Here is a 25571-nt window from a genome sequence, read left to right on the forward strand (position 1 = left end):
ACTGGACACGTATCGTGCTACTTCAAGTTCGACAGATTCTGTCATTCTTAGATGAGTACAGGATCCAGCTCGAGCAGGCCCGTGCGCAAGGGGAGGTTGAGAGTTTTGAATTACTTTTAAAAATTTATTAACTTCCTGTTCAGGAAAAAATACCGTTTTGACACATAAAATGTCATTTGTATTCGGTCACTCTAGAAACAAGTCAATGGAGAAACCAAGGACGAAACTTTGCGAGGTTAGCTGGAAAGGGATGTATGTCAAGTTGGACGGCTTCTCTGAAGGATCAGTTCACGTTTCGGTAAGCTTCGATATTAGCAACTGTTTTAAGTAGACAGCAGATGTCGGTCAGCGGGCTAGGAACGGCAGCTAAGGAAGAAAAACATGAAGTTGGAGAAAATCGGAATATCGTTGTCTAGAGAAAAAAATAGTTTCTATTTTAAATTCATTCTAAATTCTGAAACATTCCAAACCAGATTCGACCACCAAAACTGATTTTAATTAAATTATGGTATTACATATTACGTATTGTACAATTAACATTTAAAAATTTAAATTTTGGACTTCTCCGAAATTTTATTCTGGATCCGCTCCCGGCTTATAGTAAATTTATAATTGTTCAAAAGTTATCGATAATCTAAATAATGCAATCCCTGTTTAACTCATTGGATAATTGATGGGAGTATTTGGATATTGAAGAGGGAAACCGGTTTCTAACGTGAATCATTTTTTTTTTATTTCGATTATAGAGGTTTTAACCTTAAGGTCATTCGCCTCTTCGGGTTAGAAAAATCTCTTATGAAAATTTCTAACCCTATGTGCGGGGTCGGGGCTCGAACCCAGGTGCGCTGCGTACAAGGCAATCGATTTACCAACTACGCTACGCCTGCCCCCAACGTGAATCATATTAGAAATTACTTTTCAGAATAATGGCAGAAAATTTCTGTTAAATGCAAGAAAAATTTGCGGATAGCATTCTAAAACGATTGAAAACTGTAACTACAAAAAATTATTCACATCTCATATGTCTCGAAAACTTCTCTTTTACTTGTAAATTACTTAAACGTATATGGACTTGAATCATTGTAGAAAAATTTTACTAGACCTTCATACTGAAAGCAAGATTTTTGACAAAAAATGAAAAGGCAGAACGATAATCGCTACAACAATAAATATCGGATACCCATTTCGTTTCCACAGCAGAGATTGAATGACAATGCACAGACAAGATTAAAATTTCGGTGTATAGAATGATATATATGGTAATGAGCCTATTTTCGCCATGTTTCTATTATCACCCAACCCATTTGAAACCGTTGGTTAGAGCAGTATCTGCCATCATTGTTCAACGCATTGGGTCAAATGGTATGACGACAATTGGGGCATTCAATACAAGTTTTTCTTATTATGTTAGTTCTAAGGAACGAAGTAAAAGCACCCTTCCTAATAGGGTGAAAATAGGCACTTTACGCTATGGTATAAAATTTGTGTAAAGTGCTTGTATTACTTGTTGGAGGGAAGCCGCCCTATTCAGTATAGTGCGCTTGAATAAACCTTTACTAGCATTGGTCGTAGAAAGATTAACATGAGCAGAGTATCCACTTGAAGCGTTAATGGAGCAATGTCAGCAGCATCCCAAAACAGCAGGCATCGTCGGATTCATACAATAGGGACACAACTCCAAATTTATTCAAATATTTGTTTCACCCTACACAATACCGTTTTGAAATTCATTCGACATAAGAGCATATAAATAATTATATTTGCTCCTAAGATATCGTCAAAAGAGTTAAGTTAAAAGCATTACAAATGACATTTTTTTCGAAGGTAGCTCGTCGCCGGATTGTTTCGGTAGTTCCTTAAATTTTCCAAAATAATAATGATTTTGACTATAAAAATGTTTTGTTATGTCTTGGAATCAACATTTTTTAATGCTTTTTATGAACATTTGCAGATTTTGAGTTGTGCCCCTATTGCACGAAACCGACGCATTTTGAAACTGATCCGTAGCGGAAATGCAATGCAAAGTGGTAGTATCTAATAGAATGCACTACTCGTTGGAAAGGTTTAATATATGGATCACCTGATGCCACTTATGTCTTGAGGATGTCAGAGTTGTGGCAGTTTATGCCACTCATTCTGCTTTTGAAACAGATCGTTATAGGATATAAGATTCATCTGCTCTAAATTTGCACGTTTCTCGTATATGGATTAAGTAAGGTGGAAGTATTCCATTAATTGTGTTAGTGTCAGTAATATAAAAAGTTAAAAGAATTCTTATTTTACATATATGTACCAGATGGTTTAAAGTATATCATTGTGACAACAGCATAAATAACTAACAACGTATTTATAGCCATGTGTACTACATTCTAGAATATTGTCATATGGGAATACGAGATATATGAGAAATTTTGTTGTAGTGTAAACTAGATTTGAATAATTTTTCATTGAGTTCTCATAGCAAAAACACTTTTAATCCATCTAGCAGGGAGACCCTTCATAGAACAATTCACATTCAATATTCGCAATTGACCACTCCATTTCATCATAATGTATTCAACAATATTCATTGCATATTATAAATATTTTCAAACTAGATTTCTATCATAAACAAGTAAAATAACAAATATATAGCACCGCAATTTTTTTTTAATATTTTGATCACTTAACCTATAATGAATAAAATACACGAAATAAATATACTAATCAGAATGAATCCAAAGAATGAAACGAATAAAATAGATAAAATTAGCTCTAATGAACAAAATGAATAAAAATAATAGTGAATGAAATAAATAATATAAATGAAATGATCATATATTTAAAATTAGGCATATAATCATAACAAATAACGAAAACAAAGTAAATAAAATCCACAAAAGGAATAAACCAAAAAATTAGTTTATAGAACAAAATTCAAAAAATGATTTAAATCAAGTAGAGGAAGAAAACGAATTGTACGAATTGGAGAACCATTGTTTGAGAAAGTGTTTCCATTATTTCCTGTTTTCACCTTCCGTTCTTCAATTTTTGACGATATAGCTCAAGATTACGGTATTTTTATTTTATTTATTAACCTTGATTAGCTGTGAGTCAAAATCTCCCAAGTGTGCATACCATTTTTCGCCGGTCGAGTTTTTCTGTTATTTTTTTATTGCTTCACAATAATAAGTAAAATTGCAATTTGAACGGTATTTCGAAATTCGAAATATTTTCAAAGTTATGGTAATTTATATTTTTTAACGTGAGTTTGGATTTTATTTTATTTATTACGACTGATAGCATTGATCCTGTTCATTTTTTCCCAGTTAATCATCTAGTGCCCAATTTTTTTTTGGCTTGAAAAAACTCTTGTAGGTGGGCTTCGTGATGAGAAAAACGAAAATATTGTTGATAATTCTTGTAAGTAATGGATTTTTCATTAAAGCTTTAAAATAAGTAGGTCGCCTAGAGGCGGTGTTGGGCACCTGAGCGAATAAAAAGCAAAAACTTTTTTCTTCTCGTTACGTCAACATAAGCGAATACAGATGGTTGCTTTTATTTCGGACTCCATCATAATGCAAATCACCTAAACTGTAAGGAGTATTTCTCTAGCGCTTTGGTTGTTTAATCATTGACTTCAAATTTATAGCAGGAGAGTCCAGGATCTGCTGGCGATGGTTTCACTTATCATGTTTATTTTTTTTTATTTGACATTCCGGCAGTCGCGCTAGTGCACTGAGTGCACGCTGTTTGAAAATCTAGCGGAATCGCCTTAGAACACCAGCGGGTGCTCGTTCAGTGGGCTATAAGCGCGACTTCCGGAGGGTTAAGAAGATCGTGTAAAAGAGAATGCGTTGCATAAAAGAGCAGATTGTTGGCTGCATCTTAGAACCTTTAATATGTGACGCGGAAATCTTGCCAACTTCCGAGTGTACGCACAATGATGCCACCTGGCCACTTTTGATGATAAAGTATGGATCGCGTGAGATGTCTTTTCAATAAAACTGTAAATTAATCGAAACTTGTTGTTATTTTTCAGCCTCAATTTTCCGGCACTTTGAATTCGGCGCACACTTCGAATTCAAAAGCGAGTCTCGAAATTCTTCAGGTGAAATTCTGAGGTGAACAAACAAAAAAAAAACAATTTTGTTTGTGGTTACGTATATTACATATACGGCCACGGAATGTTCTTTTCGCGCAATGAACCTATTTTCGCCCTAACCTTGTACAGCCGTTGGTTAGAGCGGCGTCAGCGATCTTTGTTCAACGCATTGGTTCGAATGGCAAGGCGATTTTTGTTATCATAATGGTTCATAAGAAGAAAGCAATGATAATTGGTTCCAATTCATACGCATTGCATTGTTCGAGTACTTAATGAAATGGCGAGGAACCCTACCTACCCCGACTAAAATAGGCTCTTTACTCTAATACGCTAGAAAACTCAATATCGCGTGTACAAAACAGAATGAAATATAACAAAAACAGATTGGAGAATGTATTACACAGTATTTGGAGTGCGTGCAGAACTAGAGACAGCGCCATATGTCTAATACAAAAGGAGAAAAAAAGATTCCGCCAACTAGCCCCAGACTCTCCCAAAAATTATTAACAAAAAAGCTAAACTTCGGAATTATTCCACTAAATCAATTCACATCTATAATGAAATAGTAATAGACTACTCAAAAATATTTTTTTTAGTTATTTAAATTTCCAAAAATAGTTAAAATTTGTTTAATGAAGATTACCACTAAACTCAAAATAGTTTTTTTCCACGTTTTCCTCGAATATTCAACTTTGAACTTCAATTGCTTTTGACCGAAAGCTACGAATATTCAAACAATGTGTGTGTATGAAAGGCGTGAGCATTGCACAGTGGCGGATTTTCCCTAAAACCTAATCAAAAGTCGAAAATGGTTTTGATTGACCTGCAAAGGAACATACCACGATTTTTTGGGGCGCAGATTACGGTTTTGATGTAAGATTTTCAAAATTCAAAATCGCGTATACAAAATGGTTGACATTTTAATAGAAATATATGTAAATTTTCACGAATGAATGGTTTCGATGGTTCCAGTGTATGCCAATAACGTTTATAATGTATCGAATTTTAAATGGTGTGTAGTTAAATGATAGAATTTGTTGATTTGCACGAAATAAGATATTTGGGTGTCTAGATGATGTAGCTTTTATGAGAATTGATGTTATTAGTCATTTCAAACTATGTATTTATGGTGTTATTAGGCATTTCAAACTATGTATTTTGAAATATTATACAACATAGTTATAAAACTTTTCAACTCTCTGTACGATTATTATTCAATTGTTGTCCGATACACATATTTCTCAAAGCACGAAAAATAGTATTTTTTTTAATTATAAAAAATAAGCCGATTCTGTTACGAAATGCATGGAGTGAAAATTGACAATAAGCTTGCATGCAAATTGTAGTAACTAAAAATGAATACGACAAAATACGAAAATAAGTGAAATTCCCTAAGAGTCATAGTTTCATTTAAATTGATAGACCGAGGATTTGTCCATAATCCATTATTACGATGAAGCGTCCATTTAAAAGCATGCGTTATACTTAGTCAGAACACGCTTGTACTGCTTCCTGGTATAGTTTTGAGCAACCACGTTTTGTTGTCATGCTTGCTGACATACTACGACTGATAACCTTCTCACAAACAAATTCGCCAAGCTGCAGTGTACGCCAAAGTGAGATTTTTAGCCAAATCACGGCCTGAAATCCCAGTATTCTTTTGCACTACTGATTTTCGCTCGTAGAATCCAGTCATATATTCCACCTCTTAATTTGTTTTGCTTTGCATGATCAAACGTCATAGTTTCTCGGTAACGTTTAACCACGATATTCGCAATCGATTATTGAAATTTGGAACTTTTGGCGATCTCTTCTGTTGACCTCGTTGGTTTTCAATATGAACGACCAAAAGTACGTCTTTTGCGTTCCACTTTTAATAACTTTTGAAAATGTTTATGAATCTCAATGAAATTTTCACCGCTAAATACACAATTCTTCCTGTTCAAAATGCAGTATTTTGCAACTCGCTATGACAACCGGAGGTGCAGCAGTAATTAAAAGTACGAGTCTAAATTTTAAACTGAAAATCTTGTAATCCGTCTCCGTCTCCACTTAATCGAAGATTACTCAAAAAACGGGCAAGAATTCTATAATTTTCCAAATCGATCAAGGAACACAAATTGCTTTGAAACATAATGGACATACGTGGACAAAAAAGTATTTCAATAATTTAGCAAAAATGTTTGCTGAAACCGTCTACTACAAAATTATGAAAGTTATTGACATCTTCTATAAACAAACAAAATAGTATCTGTTGACATCAACACATATAAATAAAGTACATACCTTCAGCATAACTTTCCATTATTCCATATTCGAAATCGGCAGTTTTATCAAAATCCAGCTGTACTTAAATTATACTGATATTTCGAGCGCTCGATAAAAAAAAATATGAGCAAAGCGCGATAGTTTGAACTGTTTGGATGTGCCAACACCTCAAATATGGAAATTTTAGAGCGTTTCACTTAAAGTAGCATGCGGCAGCACCATCTGAAGGTCAATCTATGTACTAGAATCCAAAGTACTACCATGCAATTTGGCCAGGTTTTTAGGCTAACCCGCCACTGTGCGTTGGGAAGATATGCTAGTGCGGGTGACAACACACACACACACACACACACAATCGTGTTTTAGTAGTTTTATTTAGATTTTTATAGAGACCGTCTAGAGGCCGTAATGGGAACTAGAGGGTTAAAAGTGAAGAGTTCTATTAAAATGTTGTATGGCGGAAGTTAAAGTTAACTGCAAAATTTAATAACAATTTTTATAAATAAATTGAAATAATAGTGACTTTTCAATCTATTTTCAATGTAATTTCGGCCCAATATTGTTGTATATTTCATAATAAATCAGATGAAAACATGAAAATTCCCAACGATACAAAAGTTATTTGCGTTTTGTATTGCCGCGCACCGAGTTCGACTTGACCATTTCGGTGTGCTCTCAGTTTTTTGTGTAGTTTTTGGAACCTGCCTCTTGATCTTTTTCAGTTGCGACTTTTTCCTACACCCACTGTTGTTCGGCGACTCAGTGTCCATCGAACGCCATCGCTTGGTTGGTGCCTTCGCTATTGGGGTTTTTGCCAACTCTAACGCTTCAGAGGGTTTGTGGCTGCTTTTCTGGTGTGACGAGTTGCCCGTGCTCCTTGTTTTATTCTGAGAGCCCTCTGTCTCACCGTTTGTGTCCTCCTTGACTACTGTTCGATCCTCGTCTTTAGCTGGAAAGCTGATAATGGACGAAGTATAGAGCACAACATCCTCCAACGAGCCACTAGTTGGGTAGCTAGTATGGTTTCCGCGCAATACTTCTCCTCTTCCAATACTTCTCGCCACAATCTCCGCCGAACATATCTCACCGTCTGACAGCGCATCCGCGTGCCTCTCAATAGACTAGCAAAAGTCTAATGAAGCACAGAGATACATACACAGCATTTTATAGGGGACGAATATTTAGTTTGCTTACCGCACTGTCTGCCCACGCATGCACGTGCTTATCATTAGACTTAGTGAAAATGATGAAGCACAAACATATATACGGGCCTCATACGTATTCGATAAAGTCTCTTAGATGCTCTATATAGACGGTTCTGTCTGAAATAAACTGGAAAATTTTGGTTTTCTGCGTTTTCAAGAAAGATTTTCTTGAAATTAGTTTTTGCGTTGTTTATAAAAAGTCATACAGACTGTGAAATTTTATGTAACATTGGTTCTTCTTTTTCTGACTGACTGGTGCAAACGAAGAGTAATTCAGTTCAGTAGAACGAATGATATTAACGTAACTCTATCACTTATAGGTGAATTAATCACTGAACAATATATCCCTGTAAATGCGCGATTATAAAGGCAAGAACTTCTCCGAACAAACTATACTCCTAATGGTTTAGACGCTATTAATTTTGAGCACGAAAACGACGTCTTAAAACACTGTGTGTATCCTTAAACAAAACTGTATAATTTAATACAACTACAAAAATGTCAACCTAGCTTCAAAACACTTGCATTTTTGTTTGTTTAACACTGGTTAATGTTTTAAAAGTGTTAGAGTTTACTATTTTTCATTGCTGGTTCCTAATTATGTCAACATGCTTTTGTTTTAATTCTCCACTTTTAGTACGAACAATCGCAAGAGAAAGAACAATAATGGCAACTTCTCCAGGCTGTCTCCTTGGCGGAATATTGATAGCTTCAGCTATTCGTGATGCAGCACTATTATTCCTTATTGGCAGGCAATTTCACTGCCAAGAAAGCAATAAATTTATCCCCAACCACTCAGCAGTGATGCAAAAAATCGTTCGAGTTCCGCAGCACACTGAGGCGGGACGGTGATGACAGCAAAGCACAACACGCTGGTGCAGAACAGGAAAGAGGACTGACATCAACACCTAAAGAGCACATTGTTCAATTCTGCTTCGGCGGAATGCAGAACCGCATAGTGGGAAATGGTTTCCGTTACTTTGAAATGCTTTCAATAGAAGGAATAAGGGTAGTTGCTTAAATTGGCAAATTATTATATCAATAGTTCAAATCTTACTCGCCTAATAAATATCAGTTTTTTGGATATTTTTATATTATCGGATAGACTGTTAAAAACAAAAGGAAAACTAGGTATTTCTCTACATTTCAAAAACTGATATCAGGGATAGCTTCATAAGCGTTCTGGAAAATCTGTAAAGCCGGCCACTGTGTTTAAAAAACTTCAACCTATGGATTTTGCCGATACTGCACTGCAGCTGGTGACGGACATATTACCCCCACGATGTACGGCAGCACGACACCGCGCTGCTGATTGGGAAGTGTTCCTTCGGAGAACGGTGTGATGTCGTGATTTTTCATCGCACCACGTTATTATCGGGCATAAGGACGTTATCGCCGTCATCGTCGTCGTCGTAGCCGTCAATGGGAAACGGAACATGGTACATGAAAGAGGCGAGACGGCACGTAATTGGACTACATCATTGTAACAAATGGGCACTTTTCGTCCACATCATTGATTGCTAAGTACCACATGCACAAGTGAATGTTATTGTAGTACATAAAACGGCCGACAGGTATTGAAAGTAATGTCAAAAGTGCAGCAGAATGTTCTATTCAAGTAATATGTTTTTTAATCTTTCTCACATTTTATGTCGAAATGGCTTCCAAAAAAATTGACACCAAGCATCACTTTGCTGTAGTAATTGCAATTGTCAAACTTAGTTATTGAAATTTCAGTATTTCGGACCGTGTCATTGCAAATACAGTAACGGCGCTGCCAATCCAACAATTTTTGAATTGCAATATTTTAGCCAAGTAACTCTGTCAAATAAATTTAATTCAAATCGTCAAGTTTTTCGCATTTTGAAAATTTTGCTGGAATCAACAAACAAATTTTGCTGTGTTTGTTATTAGTAACGTAGGCCAAGAAACACAAAAAATCGCAAAATGAAAAATGTCCAAGTTGTTTGGAAGTTGATCCATAAAATAATACTGAAGTAAAATTTGGTGATTGACCTTTCTCTTATAGAAAGGCTATACAATGACTCTGAAAAACGACTTCTTAACCGATGCCCAGAGGGCTGAGTCTCTTGTAACATTCGACTCAGTTCATCGAGTTCGGCAAATGTTTGTGTGTGTGACCAAAAATGCACATCGCTTACTCGGAAATGGCCGAACCGATTATATCAAACTTAGACTCAAATGAAAGGTACAACGTTTCTATGGGCTGCTATTGAATTTCATTCAATTCCGACTTCCAGTTCCGTAATTTGGGGCTGAAGAGAATCGTGAAAAATAGTTTCGTAGAAAATGAAACCATTTTTAGTGACTGAAACGAAATGTTTCTTTATTTTACCTAATGTTTGCATATATCACGAATATTTCGTTGGCCGCACGATTTCATTTTCGTTCATCGCACAAATCTTTCGTATATTTTTTCATCCGATCTTCAAGTATCGATGTTTGACAACAATGATTTCTGTCTTTCTCATATAGAAAAGTTATGCAATCACTCTGAATATAATCCCGGCCAATTTGTTTGACTAATATAAATTTTCTGTATTTTGACCGGGGCGTAGCTAGGGGTATGCGGTGAGGGGTTAGCGCCACCTCTTACACATCACACACCACCCTTCCCTAACCCCCCTTTCCCCATTAAGTAGCCTCTCCACAAGCCCATTCCCCTGAATAAAATTTCCTGGTTAGTCTAAAATTTCGATTTTGAAATGAACACTTTATGTAATACGAAATAACCGCATTTAATAAAAAACAAGTAAACAATTTGATTTGAAATGATTTTTTTAGTTTGAAACTACTTCAAAATTGAAACTAATTTAAAATTTATTTACAAGTTGAATTTTTTTGGCAGGGTCCTCCTGGATCCCCCGCTGATTTCAAGTGTTTCAGCATGGACACATAGCATCTCAAGCTTGTGGCTGTCGATCCATTATGTATGTTTGGACAAACGAGAAATGCACGATTGCACCGCTAAGTGGATTATAAAAGGTTTTTTAAACGAAAGAGATCGATCTGGCAAAATCGATTTCATTTCAAGTGTTTTTTTTCCATACGTTTATTTGACACGGCATTTGCAAAAGCTTTTTACGCCAGTTTCTTTTTTTACATAGCACGTTACATTATTCCTTAAGACTAATTTTAACTATACTAGTACTTTGTCTAAAACTAACACTGAAATCACTTTATTGTTTGCTTTTTTCCTTACATTGTTGTATTTCATAATGATCTAGTATTTTCGGGTGTATTTATTTACTTTTTTTCTGTTATTGTCTAAATTTAAAAACTAAATATTCTAGGACACTTTAATTGGTGAATGATTAGCCTTGGATGAGAGTATGAGGAGATGAATTTAATTAAATTTTGACAGATGCTGTTTTTAGAAAATGATAGATAAGTTCCATGTATAGAGGATCGCGATACGCCAGGATGTCTCTAACAGGAACATGGATTGGTCTTCCTCGGACTTGTAAAGAATCTACTAATTGTGATCTGGCTTCACGATATTCAGTGCAGGACCAAACAACATGCTCAATGTCATGGTAACCTTCTCCACAAGCACAATGATTACCCTCAGCGAGCCCAATACGACGGAGATGCGCATCTAAAGTATAATGATGGGACATGAGCCTAGACATTACACGGATGAAGTCCCGACTTACATCCAATCCTTTGAACCATGCCTTCGTTGATACTTTAGGGATAATTGAGTGTAGCCATCGTCCCATATCTCCATTGTCCCAAGATGTTTGCCAACTAGCAAGTGTCCTCTGTCGAGAAGCGCTATAAAATTCATTGTAAGCGATGGGTCTTTCATATATTTCACCATCTAGTGCACCAATCTTGGCTAAATTATCAGCTTTCTCATTGCCCGCAATAGAGCAATGGGCGGGGAGCCACACTAGGGTAAATTTATAACATTTTCTTGTCAGGTTACTCAGAGATTCTCGTATCTTCCCCAAAAAGAATAGATCGTGGTTATCAATCCTCTTTGAGCGTAGAGCTGCAATTGTGCTGAGACTATCAGTGAGGATAAAGTAATGGTTCGGGGGTAAAGTATTAATTATTTCCAAACTATAGTGAACTACTGCTAGTTCCGCTATATAAACAGAGGCGGGTTCTGCAAGTTTGAGAGAAATTGAAAAATTATTGTTGAAAATACCGAAACCAGTGGCCTCACTGATTCGTGACCCATCAGTGTAAAACATTTTAAGGCAGTCTATGTGTTGATATTTACTTGTGAATATTTTAGGGATCTCCCGCGAGCGTAGATGATCCGGAATTCCACGAATCTCTGCTTGCATGGACGTGTCGAAGAATAAAGTGGATTCAGGAATATCTAGTATATTGACGTATGTGGGAACATACCTAGCAGGCGTTATTTCTTGTGACATGTGATTGAAATACACTGTCATGAATCTGGTTTGGGGTTGAAGCTCGACAAGTCTTTCAAAATTTTCAATTACCAGTGGGTTCATAACCTCACATCGAATAAGTAAACGAGACGAGAGATCCCAGAATCGGTCTTTTAAAGGAAGAACTCCCGCTAGTACTTCAAGACTCATCGTATGGGTCGACTGCATGCAACCTAGGGCAATTCGTAAACAACGATACTGTATCCGTTCCAGTTTAATAATGTGAGTGTTCGCAGCTGAACGGAAACAGATGCACCCATATTCCATTACTGAAAGTATTGTTGTTTGATACAATCTTATCATGTCACTTGGATGAGAACCCCACCATGATCCAGTTATTGTTCGCAGAAAATTTATCCTTTGTTGGCACTTCTTTATCAGATACCTAATGTGGCCTCCCCATGTACCTTTAGAATCGAACCAAATTCCGAGATATTTAAAGGTCATGACTTGGGCTATCGTTCTACCAACCAACTGAAGCTGAAGCTGAGCTGGATCACGCTTCCTTGAGAAAACGACCAACTCTGTTTTCTCCGTAGAGAAATCGATGCCCAGCTTTAAAGCCCAAATTGATAAATTATCCAAGCTATCTTGCAATGGTTGTTGTAAATTTATAGCTTTTGGTCCTGTAACAGAAACCACGCCATCATCTGCAAGTTGTCTTAAAGTGCATGGGCTGACAATACAATTATCAATGTCATTCACGTAAAAATTATAGAGAAGGGGGCTTAGACAAGAGCCTTGTGGGAGGCCCATGTAACTTATTCTGAGTGTCACCAAATCGCCATATGAAAAATGCATGTGCTTTTCTGACAATAAATTGTATAAATAATTATTCAATATCGGTGAAAGACCACATTGATGTAGCTTCTCCGAGAGAACATCAATGGAGACTGAGTCGAATGCTCCTTTTATGTCTAAGAACACAGACGCCATTTGTTCTTTTTTTGCGTAAGCGAGTTGGATTTCTGACGAAAGTAGCGCCAGACAATCATTCGTTCCCTTTCCCCTGCGAAAACCAAACTGGGTATCTGATAGCAAGCCGTTCGCCTCAACCCAATTGTCGAGACGTCGTAGGATAATTTTTTCCAACAATTTCCTGATGCAGGATAGCATTGCAATCGGTCGATACGAGTTATGATCGGAGGCTGGTTTTCCCGGTTTTGGAATTGCGATAACTCTCACTTGTCTCCAGTCGTGCGGGACAATGTTCTGCTCAAGAAGCTTATTGAATAAATTCAACAAGCGTCTTTTTGCTAGGTCAGGCAGATTCTTCACCAAGTTGAATTTAATTCTGTCTAGTCCCGGAGCATTATTGTTGCATGAGAGGAGTGCAATTGAGCATTCCATCATTGTCAAAGGCGAATCTATGAAATCGTTACTTGTGGGAGCATCGCGAATGATTTTCTGCACAGGAGCAGAATCTGGACAAATTTTCTTGGCAAAATTAAATATCCAACGATTCGAAAAATCTTCGCTTTCATTAGTCACGTTACGATTCCTCATTCTTCTGGCTGTGTTCCAAAGAGTACTCATTGATGTTTCTCTTGACAAGCCATCAACGAAGCGTCTCCAATAACTAGACTTTTTGGCACGACGGAGACTATCAAATTTGTTTTGCAAAATGAAATAATTTTCAAAGTTCTCACGTATACCCCCTTTCTGTTTCATAATTTCTTTGTAGGCAACTTGTTTAGCTTCATATGCATCGGAGCACTCTTTGTCCCACCAAGGATTAGGGGGCCGTCTATTTATTGTCACTCCAGGATTGCATTTCGTTTGGGCTTGTTCTGCTGCTTCAATAATTAAACCCGCTAGGAATTCATATTCTTCGGTAGGGGGTAGCTCTTCTGTCGAAGCAAGAGAAGTGGAAATTAATGTTTCGTATGTTTTCCAATCAATATTTCGTGTTAAGTCATAAGGAACATTGATTGAATTCGTAAGGCCTAATTCACTGTTAATTGAAACAACGATTGGCAAATGATCGCTACCGTGAGGATCAGGTACAACCTTCCACGTGCAATCTAACCGAAGTGATGTCGAGCACAGAGATAGATCTAATGCACTTGGACGTGCAGGAGGTCTGGGGATGCGTGTTGTTTCGCCAGTATTTAAAACTGTCATATTAAATTCGTCACAAACATTGTATATCAAAGAGGATCGATTATCATTGTAGAGGGAACCCCACAATACTCCGTGCGAGTTGAAGTCTCCCAGTATCAGACGCGGAGCAGCCATGGATTCCACTACCTCAAAAATTTGACGTTGTCCAATTTGAACTTTGGGAGGTATATATATAGAAGCGATAGACATGTCTTTGCCTTTAATGTTCGTTTGGACAGCTACAGCCTCAATGCCCGCAAACAAGGGGATGTTAATTCTATAGAAAGAATAGCACTTTTTAATTCCTAGAAGCACTCCTCCATACGGGGTGTCTCGGTCTAGGCGAATAATGTTGAAATTATTTAAGTTGAAATTAATGTTTGAGGTAAGCCATGTTTCACATAGAGCAAAAGCATCGCATTTTAAATTATGCAGTAAAATTTTTAAGGAATCAATTTTAGGTATGATACTTCTGCAATTCCACTGTAAAACAGTGATGGAATCTTTCATTGGAGGAGGTGAATTACCCATTGAAAGATACAATCGCTGCAAGGATGGGCCATTGAGCAATCAGCTGCTCTAAAAATGTTCTAATTGTTGGGAGGAAAGCTGAAAGTATACTCTTTAGTGGTTCAGAAATATTGAATGCTTTAAAAATCCAATCAACAATTTCAGAAAATTTTAATAATCCTAGCCCCGGCTGAGGCTCAGAGGAAGTCGAAATTTTATTATTTCCAGTAATGGTGTTCCGTTTGGATTGTACGTTCCCAAAACCGGGCGGAATTGATTTCGGTTTTGAATCGGAATTTTTCGGTTTTGGGCGCAGTTTATCTGTTGGTGGAGAAATTTTAAGGCCTTTTCTTGGCAGCTTGGGAAAAGAAGACTGTTTTCTTTTTCTGGAATTTCCGGGTAAAACAAATGATGTACCTTCGCACGCTCCGTCAGAGTCAGACTCTTCCGAAAATAGAGATGTGTAAGTGTTTTCTAAGAAGATGGGTTTAGGGGTAGCATTTTTCAACATTTCTGCATAGGAGCGCTTAGACCTCTCCTTCAAGGATCGTTTAATTTTATCCTCACGCAATTTATAAATGGGGCATGCAGGGAGCTCATGTGAGTTTTCTCCGCACATTAAACATTTTTCTGAATTTTCATTGCATGTATCCTCTTGATGAGAACCCCCACATTTGCCACACCGTGCCTTATTGGAACAGTAAGTGGCTGTGTGGCCAAGCTGTTTGCAATTAAGGCAATTCATTACACGAGGGATAAAAAGGCGAACAGGGAGACGAATCTTATCGATAATGACATAGTTGGGCAGTGCAGACCCAGCGAAAGTCACTCGAAATGAGTCAGACAGTCGATAAACTTTTTTTTCTCCTTCGTGTGATACTGAATGCAATTGCTTGCATTCAAGTATTTTTACGTCTTTAAGTATGGTGTCTTTGAAACGACCAACCCCATGCTTAACTAAGTCATCAACAGTCAAACTCGATTCTGTGATGACCCCATCAATTTCAATTTCCTTTGAAGGAATATACGCTCTATATTCACGCGTAGAAAGCTCGCAAGAAGCAATTGCATTGGCTTGTTTGAGACTACCAACGACAATGCGTATTTTATCTTTAATTACTTTGACGATCTCTTTTACATCCGAGAATCGCGAAGTCAAATCTTTAGAAATTTGAATCATATTTAGCGCCTTTGCTTTACGCCTAATAAATACAATCCATGGTCCCGTTGACAACTCTGGGTAAATTTTAATTCTAGTCGGATTTACATTTTCAGCATAAGGCTTAGGGGGAGGGTCTGTTACTCGTTCTCCCATTTCTTCATCCATTTTACCTAGTAAGAAAAACTATCACAAAAAGGAATGAAAAATATACCTGTTATCTACTATCTATTAGGTGACGAAGACACCGGTAGAACACACCTCATGTGTTACGTTGTAAACTCGGTGCCCGTTGTTTGACAATGTGACACTTGCTGTCCTTCTTCGTCGCGTTGCTTCTTCAGTAGAGAAATAGTCCTACCTGCAACACTTCAAAACTCTCTCCGATTAAGCTGCTCGTCGGTATCACTACCACAAGCGCGCTCTCTCCGTTTCCACCACCTTGGTAGACAAATGTGACTACCTGTGGCTTGCTGCGAAAATCCCACTGTCGATGCGGCACTTTTCGGTGCCACTTGTTTTCCTTATTCGTCGTACCACTTCTGCGGTAGACAAATAGAGCAAATGGGTCTACCTGCAGGCCCGTAGCCAGGAGTTTATTTCGGGAGGGGCTTAAAAAATTATTGTGTAAAGCTTTTTTTTTATTTCGATTATAGAGGTTTTAACCTCTATAATAACCTTTTTTTTATTCGCCTCTTTTTGGGTTATAAAATTTCTTTAGAAAAAATTCTAACCCTATATGTGCGGGATTGATGAATGAACCGTGATGAGCTGCGTACAAGGCAATCGATTTACCAACTACACTTTACCCGCCCCTGCATAAAGCTTTTAGTTCTAATTACTTCATATTGTCACTAGAAACTAAACGATATTTTGAAAAGTTCTTAATGAAAACAAAGCCAAATCTAAGACAGGCCATGTTCTTTGTCACAAGAAAGGCTATAGTACATCAACGAATTATTGATGTTTAATTTGATTTTTATTACTTATTTTTATTTACAAGTTACAATTTACTCTCGTTGCAACAATGGATATTCTAGAGTTCTCAGTATTTATGCGCTAACCGAATATGACAATCCTTGACGGTGCTGGAAAACGCAAGGTGTTCTAAGCTACAAGTTTAAAATGTGTATAGGACGCTAAATCGAAATGAATAGAAAAATATCCATAAAATATTCGATCGAAGAGAATGTCGCAATTTGCACTAAATCTTCTGATTTAGCAAACGAATTGTAGATGGTTCAACTTCTACTTTCTTGATCTGGCGTCCTGTAACTATTACCAGTTCTAATGCATCATGCTAACATAATTTTTTGGCATACCCCAGTTAGGAAGGAGGATCTTTGGTGATCAATAGGATCAAAATATATGGGTCATTCCACGTCTGATTTACAACCAAAATTTGAATTCCTTCCAATTTTTTTCTTGCATTCATTAGCTAAAAATAATTGACACGTATTTTTTATTTTGGCTGAATATGATTTTTTTTCAAGTTATTAGTTTTTGAACTTTTGAAGTTTATAACATTGATCATTTTTCAATCACTTATAACTAGGAAACGATTCGATATATGGAAAAAAAATATTAAATAAAAAAGTTGTGTACTCAATGAGCTTACTGAAAAAAATTGCAATTTCTTTTTGTTATATAACTTATGAAATTTGCAATTGTTTGAAACAAATTGAATTTTTTAAAGTTGGACCAATTTTTTTACTTATTATTTTCTTTAAATATTAAGAATCATGTTAAAATAATTGTGCAAAAATTTGGGAGTGGATATCAAAATACTTTGCGAGATATTACAATTATAAACTTAAAACAAGGCAATTTTACACCAAACGCCTAGTGATAGGCCTATTGTAATTGAAATATCTCGTAAAATACTTCGAATTTCTTTCTGAAATTTGTACACAATCTTCTCGATATAATTATAAATTATTTGAAAAAGCTAAAAAGATTTTTTTGGCCCTACCCTGAAAAAAAAATTTTTGTTACTAATATTTGCATAATACATAAATTATTTAACAAAAACAAATATTACAAAAAAAATCCGCCGAGATCTTCCGAAAACGCAGCTTTTATTATTTAATGCTTTTTCCAGAAATCTAACAGTTTCTCAGTTATCAGGGAATGAAAAATGTCCAATTCTATTAAATTTATAAAACTTTAAAAAATCACTATATTATTAAAAGTCTATATTTGTATGTATATGATTTATGGACTCCCAAACGGCTTAACCAATTGCCGTAAAAATTTATGCATAGTAGGAATTTGTTATGGAGCGTGTTTGTGTGCTATTGGTGGGGATTATCTGCCTACAAGATGGCACTTCGGAACAAATTGTGTTTTCCTCCTATTTCGTTGAAAGTCGCATCAACGCGCGATGGGTATTAGCTAGTATTTTATAAAGTTCAAAAACTCATAACTTGAAAAAATATCAAATTCAGCCAAAGTAAAAAAAAAATCGTGTCTATAATTTTCAGCTAAAGAATGCAAAAAAATTGGAGGAAACTAAAATTATAGTTGTAAATCGTGGAATGACTCGTATTCTGCAAATTTAAGACTTTTTTGGGGGTATTCTAATGTTAAAAGCAAATATTTTTTTAAAGTCCCCCGAAATCAAATTTATTTTGATTACATAACTATATTACTGATTAAGTGAAAATTTCAGAATGGAACTCGAAGTGTTTTACGAGATATTTCAGTTATAAGAGGCCTTTCACTGGGCGTTTAGTGTAAAATTGCCTTGTTTTATGTTTATAATTGTAAAATCTCGCAAAGAATTCCACTGCCAAATTTTTACACAATCTTTTTAACATGATTTTAATACTTAAAGAAAATAATAAATAAAAAATTTAGTCCAACCTTAAAAAAAATCAATTCGTTTCAAGTAATTGCAAATTTCATAAGTTATATAACAAAAAAATTGTGATTTTTTTTTTGGTAAGCTTATTTGAAAACGCATCTTTTTTATTTAATTTTTTTGTCCATATATCGAGTCGTTTCCGAGTTATCAGTGATTGAAAAATGTTCAATTTTATAGACTTCAAAAGTTCGAAAGCAAATAACTTGAAAAAAAATATAATATTTAGCCAAACCAAAAAATACGTGTCAATTATTTTTAGCTAAAGAATGTAAGAAAATATTTTGGAAGGAATTAAAATTTTGGTTGTAAAACTGACGTGGAATGACTTATGTATTTCAATGATTTAATCAACTAAAGGTAACTGCCCGGAATTTAATCTATTCAAGAAAATTGTCCACAAATCGAATGAAAATCACTTAACACTGTTACTACTATCATCTAATTTACGTAAAATTTTAATTAATGCTTCATTGCTGACAACATAACTAAAAAATATAAATGTGAATAAGCTCAATAATTTCAGCATCTCTTAATTTCGACACATAGAAGGAAATACATCGCACTTACTTCCCCTCGATTTCAATTTATTGATTCCTTTTTGCTTTTTTTCTCCGTGATGTCTTATCATCTTATTCCATAAAGACCAAAAGTAAAACGAAAGACTATTATAAGGAAAACATGAAATCGAAACAATAATCCCACCTTATTGACTTACAGACTCAACTAGTTACAACATTTTAGTCGCTCTCCGTGATAACCTACTGATGTCTGATGTCTATCGACACGTCGTTTTCAATCTTACATAGGCATTAATTAGAAACCATCGAAAGCGACTAAAATGCTGCTGGTGGTTGCAACATTTAGTTTATTATGGTTGATAGACTAATATGTGATTTAGCATCAATTGATCAATTGACATCCGAAGGAAAGTAAGTGTAAAATCACGTCAGTTAGTCCTACCGTTACTGTGTACGTTTCTGTTTATCAACAAAATTAGTAATATACGATTCATGGGTTGATGAACACCTCAGGAAAACCGCTGGTTTACCACTTTTTGGCATGTTTACTTTTTCACGTTTTTCTTGCTTATTGTTCGATTTTCCAGACTAACAGTGTTTCAATACGGCCCGCATTCCCCACATAAAATGAAATTGAGTGTCAATAGAAATACTATTGCATTAAAATGATGCGAAACTAAAAAAAAACTGTCGTCTCGGCTACAACTATGTCATCAGCTAATTGAAATGTTTTTTTTAGCACGCTTGAGTGAGATGCCTGACGTTTATATTAACTGTACAGTGCTCTAATCTATTACAGAAATCCAATTTGCGTATGATTTAACTAACTTTCTTTATTCAGGCCAATATCTAGCATAAAATGAGTTTTGTTAGATGCCATCACTAGCAATAAATGTTAATTTTGGGACAGTTTTTGTACTCAGTTTTCTATGAAACTTCTAAATTTTTATTATATAATTCGTTTATTTGAGTCGGTTCAATGCATTAGCTAAATGAAGCCTTGAGTCTTTAATATATTTCCACGATGTAAACAATGAAAATGATAAAACGCTAATGGTTGTCTAACAGATCTCGTGCGATTGACCTGTTTACTGACTGAGAAATATTTTTCATAATCAACCGCGTCTAGGTGGTCGTTCAGATCTATCTTTTACACTTCCGTATTATTATCGTGGTAACTGCCATGTCCATGTTCGCGAATATCTGATTTCATTTTTGTTTTGTCCCCTTACGGGCCACCAGTGTCGACTTCCTCAATGATAATGCTGACTGTTAATTTTGAGATACTAGACGCAGTTTTTGCCGTCAATATTATATGAACAGCAGCCACAAATTTGGCAATTGTTTGTTTTTCAGGTAATCGTATTGGAGACTATGGATGTGCAAAGATGTAACGTATATAATGATACCATCGCATTGCGTTTTGTACGTGCAGGGTCAGCTAGGACGAAATCCTAGCTGACCCTGCCCGTCTAATTCCTAGATGTGTCCTTTATAATAAATTCCATTTTTTCCTAATGTGACAGGAATCTTTTAATGGCCACGATTCAAATAAGTTAAGTTTGTTTATTGGGGCTTTAACCTCCTCGTCGTTCGCCCGCGGTTCAAGTAAGTGGTATCAGATCTTGTAGCCGAACATTGATTTTCTCATCATACATATATATGAGAATCAACCACGTGTTACAAGTTGCAAAATGACTGGTTTCGCCTGGGCTAATTTGTTGAGTAACATAAGTACTGAATGCCTGGCAAGGTAGAACTCGTTAGAGGCGAAGATCGTAAGCATAACCTCTATTTTCACCTTTAGCAAATATTTCCCATCATGAAATTCGGTTATGCAAAAATTCCGGAAATCAACCTCCACGTTTGGTTGGAGTACCACTTCTTGCTTCTGCGATTCAATCATCCGACGGATCACCCCAGCAAGAATTAAAGTAACGGTTTCTTTTGTTCTTCCGACGAGTCACACAATATGAAAGGAAGTGTGTTATCAGACTCGGCATACTGAGTAGATATCGTGACCGATGTCTTCGGTGGCTCGAAATAGCAATCTTCCTCACCATTCTCCCATTAATTTGTTGAAACCAAACAAGATACAATTTTTTTACGAGTTACCGAAAAACATGTTGCTTCTTAAATTTATTTTTGAAAAATTTCGGGAGGGGCTTTAGCCCCCTAGCCCCCCCTCTGGCTACGTGCCTGTCTACCTGTGACGCTTCCCTCTCGTCGATTAGAATTGCCCGACGACACCAATACACTATATTTTTTTTTCTGTGTGTACAGGCACGATCACTGTCGATTTCTGCCACCGCGGTAGGCAAATTCGTCTACCCGCGGTTTGCTGTCAAAACAGCACTTGTCGAGGATGCCGTTGACCGCGCCTCCGACGTATCAACTGTCGACTCACACTTAACAAACTCGTCTCTCTCTCCCACAATAACGCATACAGCGTCTCGCACTCCGTCACTCTCTCGAGAACAAAACCTTCCACCTGGAGGCACAACCGTCTCGGTCGGTTGCAAAAACTGTTATGGTTTCAAGTGTTAAGCACTATTGAGTACTCGAATGATTGTGATATTATTTGATCGTGACATTTACGGAAAATGTTTACGAAAGTTACATGCACTGTCGTAGAAACTTTTTTGTTAATATTGTAGGAATTCTTTAGAAAAAACCGTGATTAACGCCAAACGCCAAAATTTCTTGGATTGATTTCGAATCTAATTCGTTAATAGCAACAATACGTTCTTTCTAGTGTCTTTCTATTTTCCGTCTTTCTGTCATTTTTTCTTATCTATTCATCCTGTTGGATTGCGGTTCGTGGGTCGAGTTAAAACTTCCAAACACCATCGGCATTAACTTCCAACAATTCCAAATCCAGCGTTACCTCCTTTTCTACCTTTACTGACCTGTAGGCCTTTCTTACACTGTTCCCTGATGTTCAATCCTTTCCTTTCCTGTAGATATTCCTTCTCCAAAGTGTCCCAGTTCCTTCCAAAATTGTATCCTAGTTCATAGGTGAAATTCAATTCCGAATAAAAGTACTACTTCCGAATAACGTTCCGAATAATAATCACACTTTATTGAAGCTAAACAATACACCGATTTATTGCAAAAGATGCGCGTGTAGAGGCCGTGTTTATTTAAAGGCAATCGGTTGGCTACTGACAGGCCAGAAATTTTTCCTACTATCTTCTACCTACTATCGTTCGGATCTGCATACTACTTCACTATCATACAATCAGTGTATGTGATAACAATTAGAGATGCTCCTTTTTCTTTTAGACGATAAGCGTATAACAGTTAGTTTATAGTTTAGGATAATGCAGTCATAGCAAAATTTAGATACTAACTACTAATTGCAACATTACCGGTCCCCTTGAACTAGTTTTAACTATATAATCTAGACATATAACACTAAAATTGACCATTAACAATAGAAAGCTTATATCTAACAAACTTGTAAAATTTAAGGACCTTCTGTACTCTCTTCTGCTATAGCATTTTTGTGTTCCGATGGCAGTGGACATATTCGGCATACGGGTCTTCTGTATATTCCGTTTGCTGTCTTTACAGTCACTACGCGAACGATACCTTTTTCACCAGGATGCACCTCGATGATTCTGGCTAAAGGCCAGCGCAGTGGTGGCAGGTTGTCCTCTCGTAGTACCACGATGCTACCGATACGAATTGGGCTTGGTTGCAGATGCTTGTTCGATGTTTGCAATTCACAAATATATTCTTTACTCCATCTTTGCCAGTAGTGCTGGAACATTTGCTGTCGCTGTTGGTAGTGGGCAAGACGATTTGTGGGGATGCTGCGGAGGTCTCGTTCTGGAAGGGCTTTCATAGCGGTGCCGATCAAAAAATGCGCCGGCGTGAGGGCATCGAAGTCTAAGGGATCGTCAGACAATGGTGCTAATGGACGGAAATTTAGCGCAGCCGATATTTGAACAAGAAGCGTGATGAAATCTTCATGAGAGAGCTGACGTACACCAATTTCCTGTTTGAGAGGCGTTTTGACGGAGCGAACTGCGGCCTCCCATAATCCGCCGAAATTGGGTGCTCTAGGAGGAATAAACTGCCATGAAATACCTTGTTGAGCAAGTTCGGTTCCAATTTTGTTCGATTCATTATTTAGAATGCGGTATAGCTCATTTAACTCGTGCTTGGCGCCAGCGAAGTTTTTAGCATTGTCTGAATGAACTTCGCTCGGAACACCATGATATCCAATGAAGCGACGGAAAGCCGACATAAATCCAACTGTTGATAGGTCACTGACGATTTTAAGATGCATCGCTTTGGTGGCGAAACAAACAAAAACAGCGATATATGCCTTGGGAGCTGCGGCACGACGATGCGGAGGCATTCAATAAAAAGGACCGCAGTAATCCACACCTACGATGGAGAACGGTCTACTTGGTCGAACGCGTGTACATGGAAGCTGGCCAGTTGGTTGCTGGATGGGTACTGGATTACAGCGAAAACAACGATGACATTTCTGAAGCACGGTGTTGACCACTCGTTTACCATGTATGGGCCAAAACTCCTGTCTCATAACCGCTAGTGTTAGTTGACGTCCTCCATGGACTGTTTGACGATGAAAATAATCAACGAGCATACTGGTGAAGGGATGCACACTTGGAAGTATTGTTGGATGTTTTGTAGTGAATTCTTGGGCGGAATAACTAAGACGACCACCAACTCGAATGATGCCGGCCTTATCAAGAAAAGGACGAAGCAACCTAAGCGTAGACCTTTTATGGACATGTCCGTGCTTGTGCAAATGTTTAAGATCATTCTCGAAGCACTCGGCTTGAACTAGTTTGACCAAAGCCAACTTTGCCGTTGAGAATTCTTCGACAGTTATAAATGGGGAACGATTGCGACTTTTGACATTCCGACAGTTGCGAGTAAAACGAATGCAGTATGCAACAATGCGCAAAAGTGGCTCCAACGAAGAACGCATCATGAACAGCGCATTCGGCTCTGGCACAACAATGGCAGTATGAACTAGCTTTCGTGTCTCCAGCTCTTCATCAGTGAAATTCACGTCTCGGGTATTGGATTGACATATTTCAGCCGACGACTGCAACCACGGAGGCCCACATTTCCACAGCAAGCTTTGAAGAAAGTCCTCAACTGACATACCGCGAGAGACTAAATCGGCAGGATTCTCCTTTCCCGAGATATGTTGCCAATAATATCCATGTGACAGCGTCTGAACACGATTAGCCACAAACGTTTTCCACGTGTTAGGAGGAGATTTTAGCCAGTGTAACACAATGGTAGAATCAGACCAAAAGGTACACTTGCAACCAGTCAAATCAAGAGACTTGACTACTTTCGCATGCAGACAAGCTGCTTCCCTTGCAGCGCAGAGTTTTAGTCGCGGAAGTGTTAATCTTTTTAGCGGAGCGACGCGGGACTTAGCAGACAGCAACTCGATTCGCACATTTCCTGTTCGATTCACTGTACGTATATATAAACACGCTCCATATGCTACCTCGGAGGCGTCAGCGAAACAATGAAGCGGAACGTTGACCCAACCGGAAATGAATGCAAATCTACTGATTCGTAGCTCTGATAATCTGGACAACTGGCCGTAGAAATCTGTCCATTTCTTCTCCAGGGTGGGCGGCACAGGAGCATCCCATTCAGTTTGCAGCAAAGCAAATTCTTGCATAATAATTTTTGCTGAGACCACCACCGGCGAAATCAATCCAAGTGGATCGAACAGCTTTGCTATAGCCGAAAGCATGCGCCTCCTGGTCCAAATATCGCTATTTTCTGCAATGTCGTAAACGAATCGTAGGTGATCAGTGCTTGGATCCCAAGTAATTCCTAAAGTCTTCACCTTCGTTCCACACCCTTTTTCGAGTATTTCGCTGGTGGTGTTGACAACTGTATGTCAAGTCCGACGTGCAATTGCTTTTCACAATTTCCCCTCAACCCAGCTGTCGCTGTTTCACGCCAATGCACCTGCTTACATGCTGCAGCTCTTCCAAGCGCAGTAGTTTTACTGGTCCTCATTACAAGGGATGTATTGCAAACGGATATTCAACGATCCAAACACTTCTTATCCATATCCGAACACTGCTTCCGAAGGACAATATTCCACAATCAGTAGTACACCGATACCGATGACTGGAACTAACGTTTCCACTAAGCGACTATGTATATTAGATTGCGGGCTTTATTACATTAAAGGTTCATACACACTCGTCCGTGCTAAATAACTTTTAAATTTACGAAATAAACCGCACGAGACAAAACTAAATTACAGCACAAAGAATTGATTTTTCGGCAAAACGTGACATTTAAGGACATTATACATGCGAGCCACAACATAGCTCCTACGCCACACACACTCCTCTTCCCTGCCTAACCATGTATCTGGCATGAGCAAATATAAAAATACGTTTTTC

The 25571-nt window shown here is 37.4% G+C and overlaps 1 protein-coding gene across 1 annotated transcript; it reads right to left on the reverse strand.

The window, feature by feature from the left end:
- Positions 1-283: 283 nt before the first annotated feature.
- LOC131695965 (uncharacterized) lies at positions 284-25176 on the reverse strand. The gene is made up of 6 exons (XM_058984498.1): positions 25014-25176; positions 23542-24933; positions 22738-23487; positions 22053-22150; positions 7092-7473; positions 284-366 (listed from the first exon to the last, which is right to left on the reverse strand). Exons 1-6 carry the CDS (start codon positions 25174-25176, stop codon positions 284-286), a joined length of 2868 nt encoding a protein of 955 aa, XP_058840481.1.
- Positions 25177-25571: the final 395 nt, after the last annotated feature.

Source organism: Topomyia yanbarensis, chromosome 1 (assembly GCF_030247195.1).
Source record: "Topomyia yanbarensis strain Yona2022 chromosome 1, ASM3024719v1, whole genome shotgun sequence".
Taxonomy (NCBI): domain Eukaryota; kingdom Metazoa; phylum Arthropoda; class Insecta; order Diptera; family Culicidae; genus Topomyia; species Topomyia yanbarensis.

What these genes read in the sequence shown, in the direction of transcription:
- LOC131695965 (XM_058984498.1), bottom strand. Translation starts at nt 25,176, where the DNA reads ATGAGGACCAGTAAAACTACTGCGCTTGGAAGAGCTGCAGCATGTAAG. An exon ending in GGTGCATCCTGGTGAAAAAG is followed by an intron (nt 22,151 to 22,737) that starts GTATCGTTCGCG and finishes CCTATGAACTAG; the next exon opens with GATACAATTTTGGAAGGAAC. An exon ending in GTCGCCGAACAACAGTGGGT is followed by an intron (nt 367 to 7,091) that starts GTAGGAAAAAGT and finishes TTTCTTCCTTAG; the next exon opens with CTGCCGTTCCTAGCCCGCTG.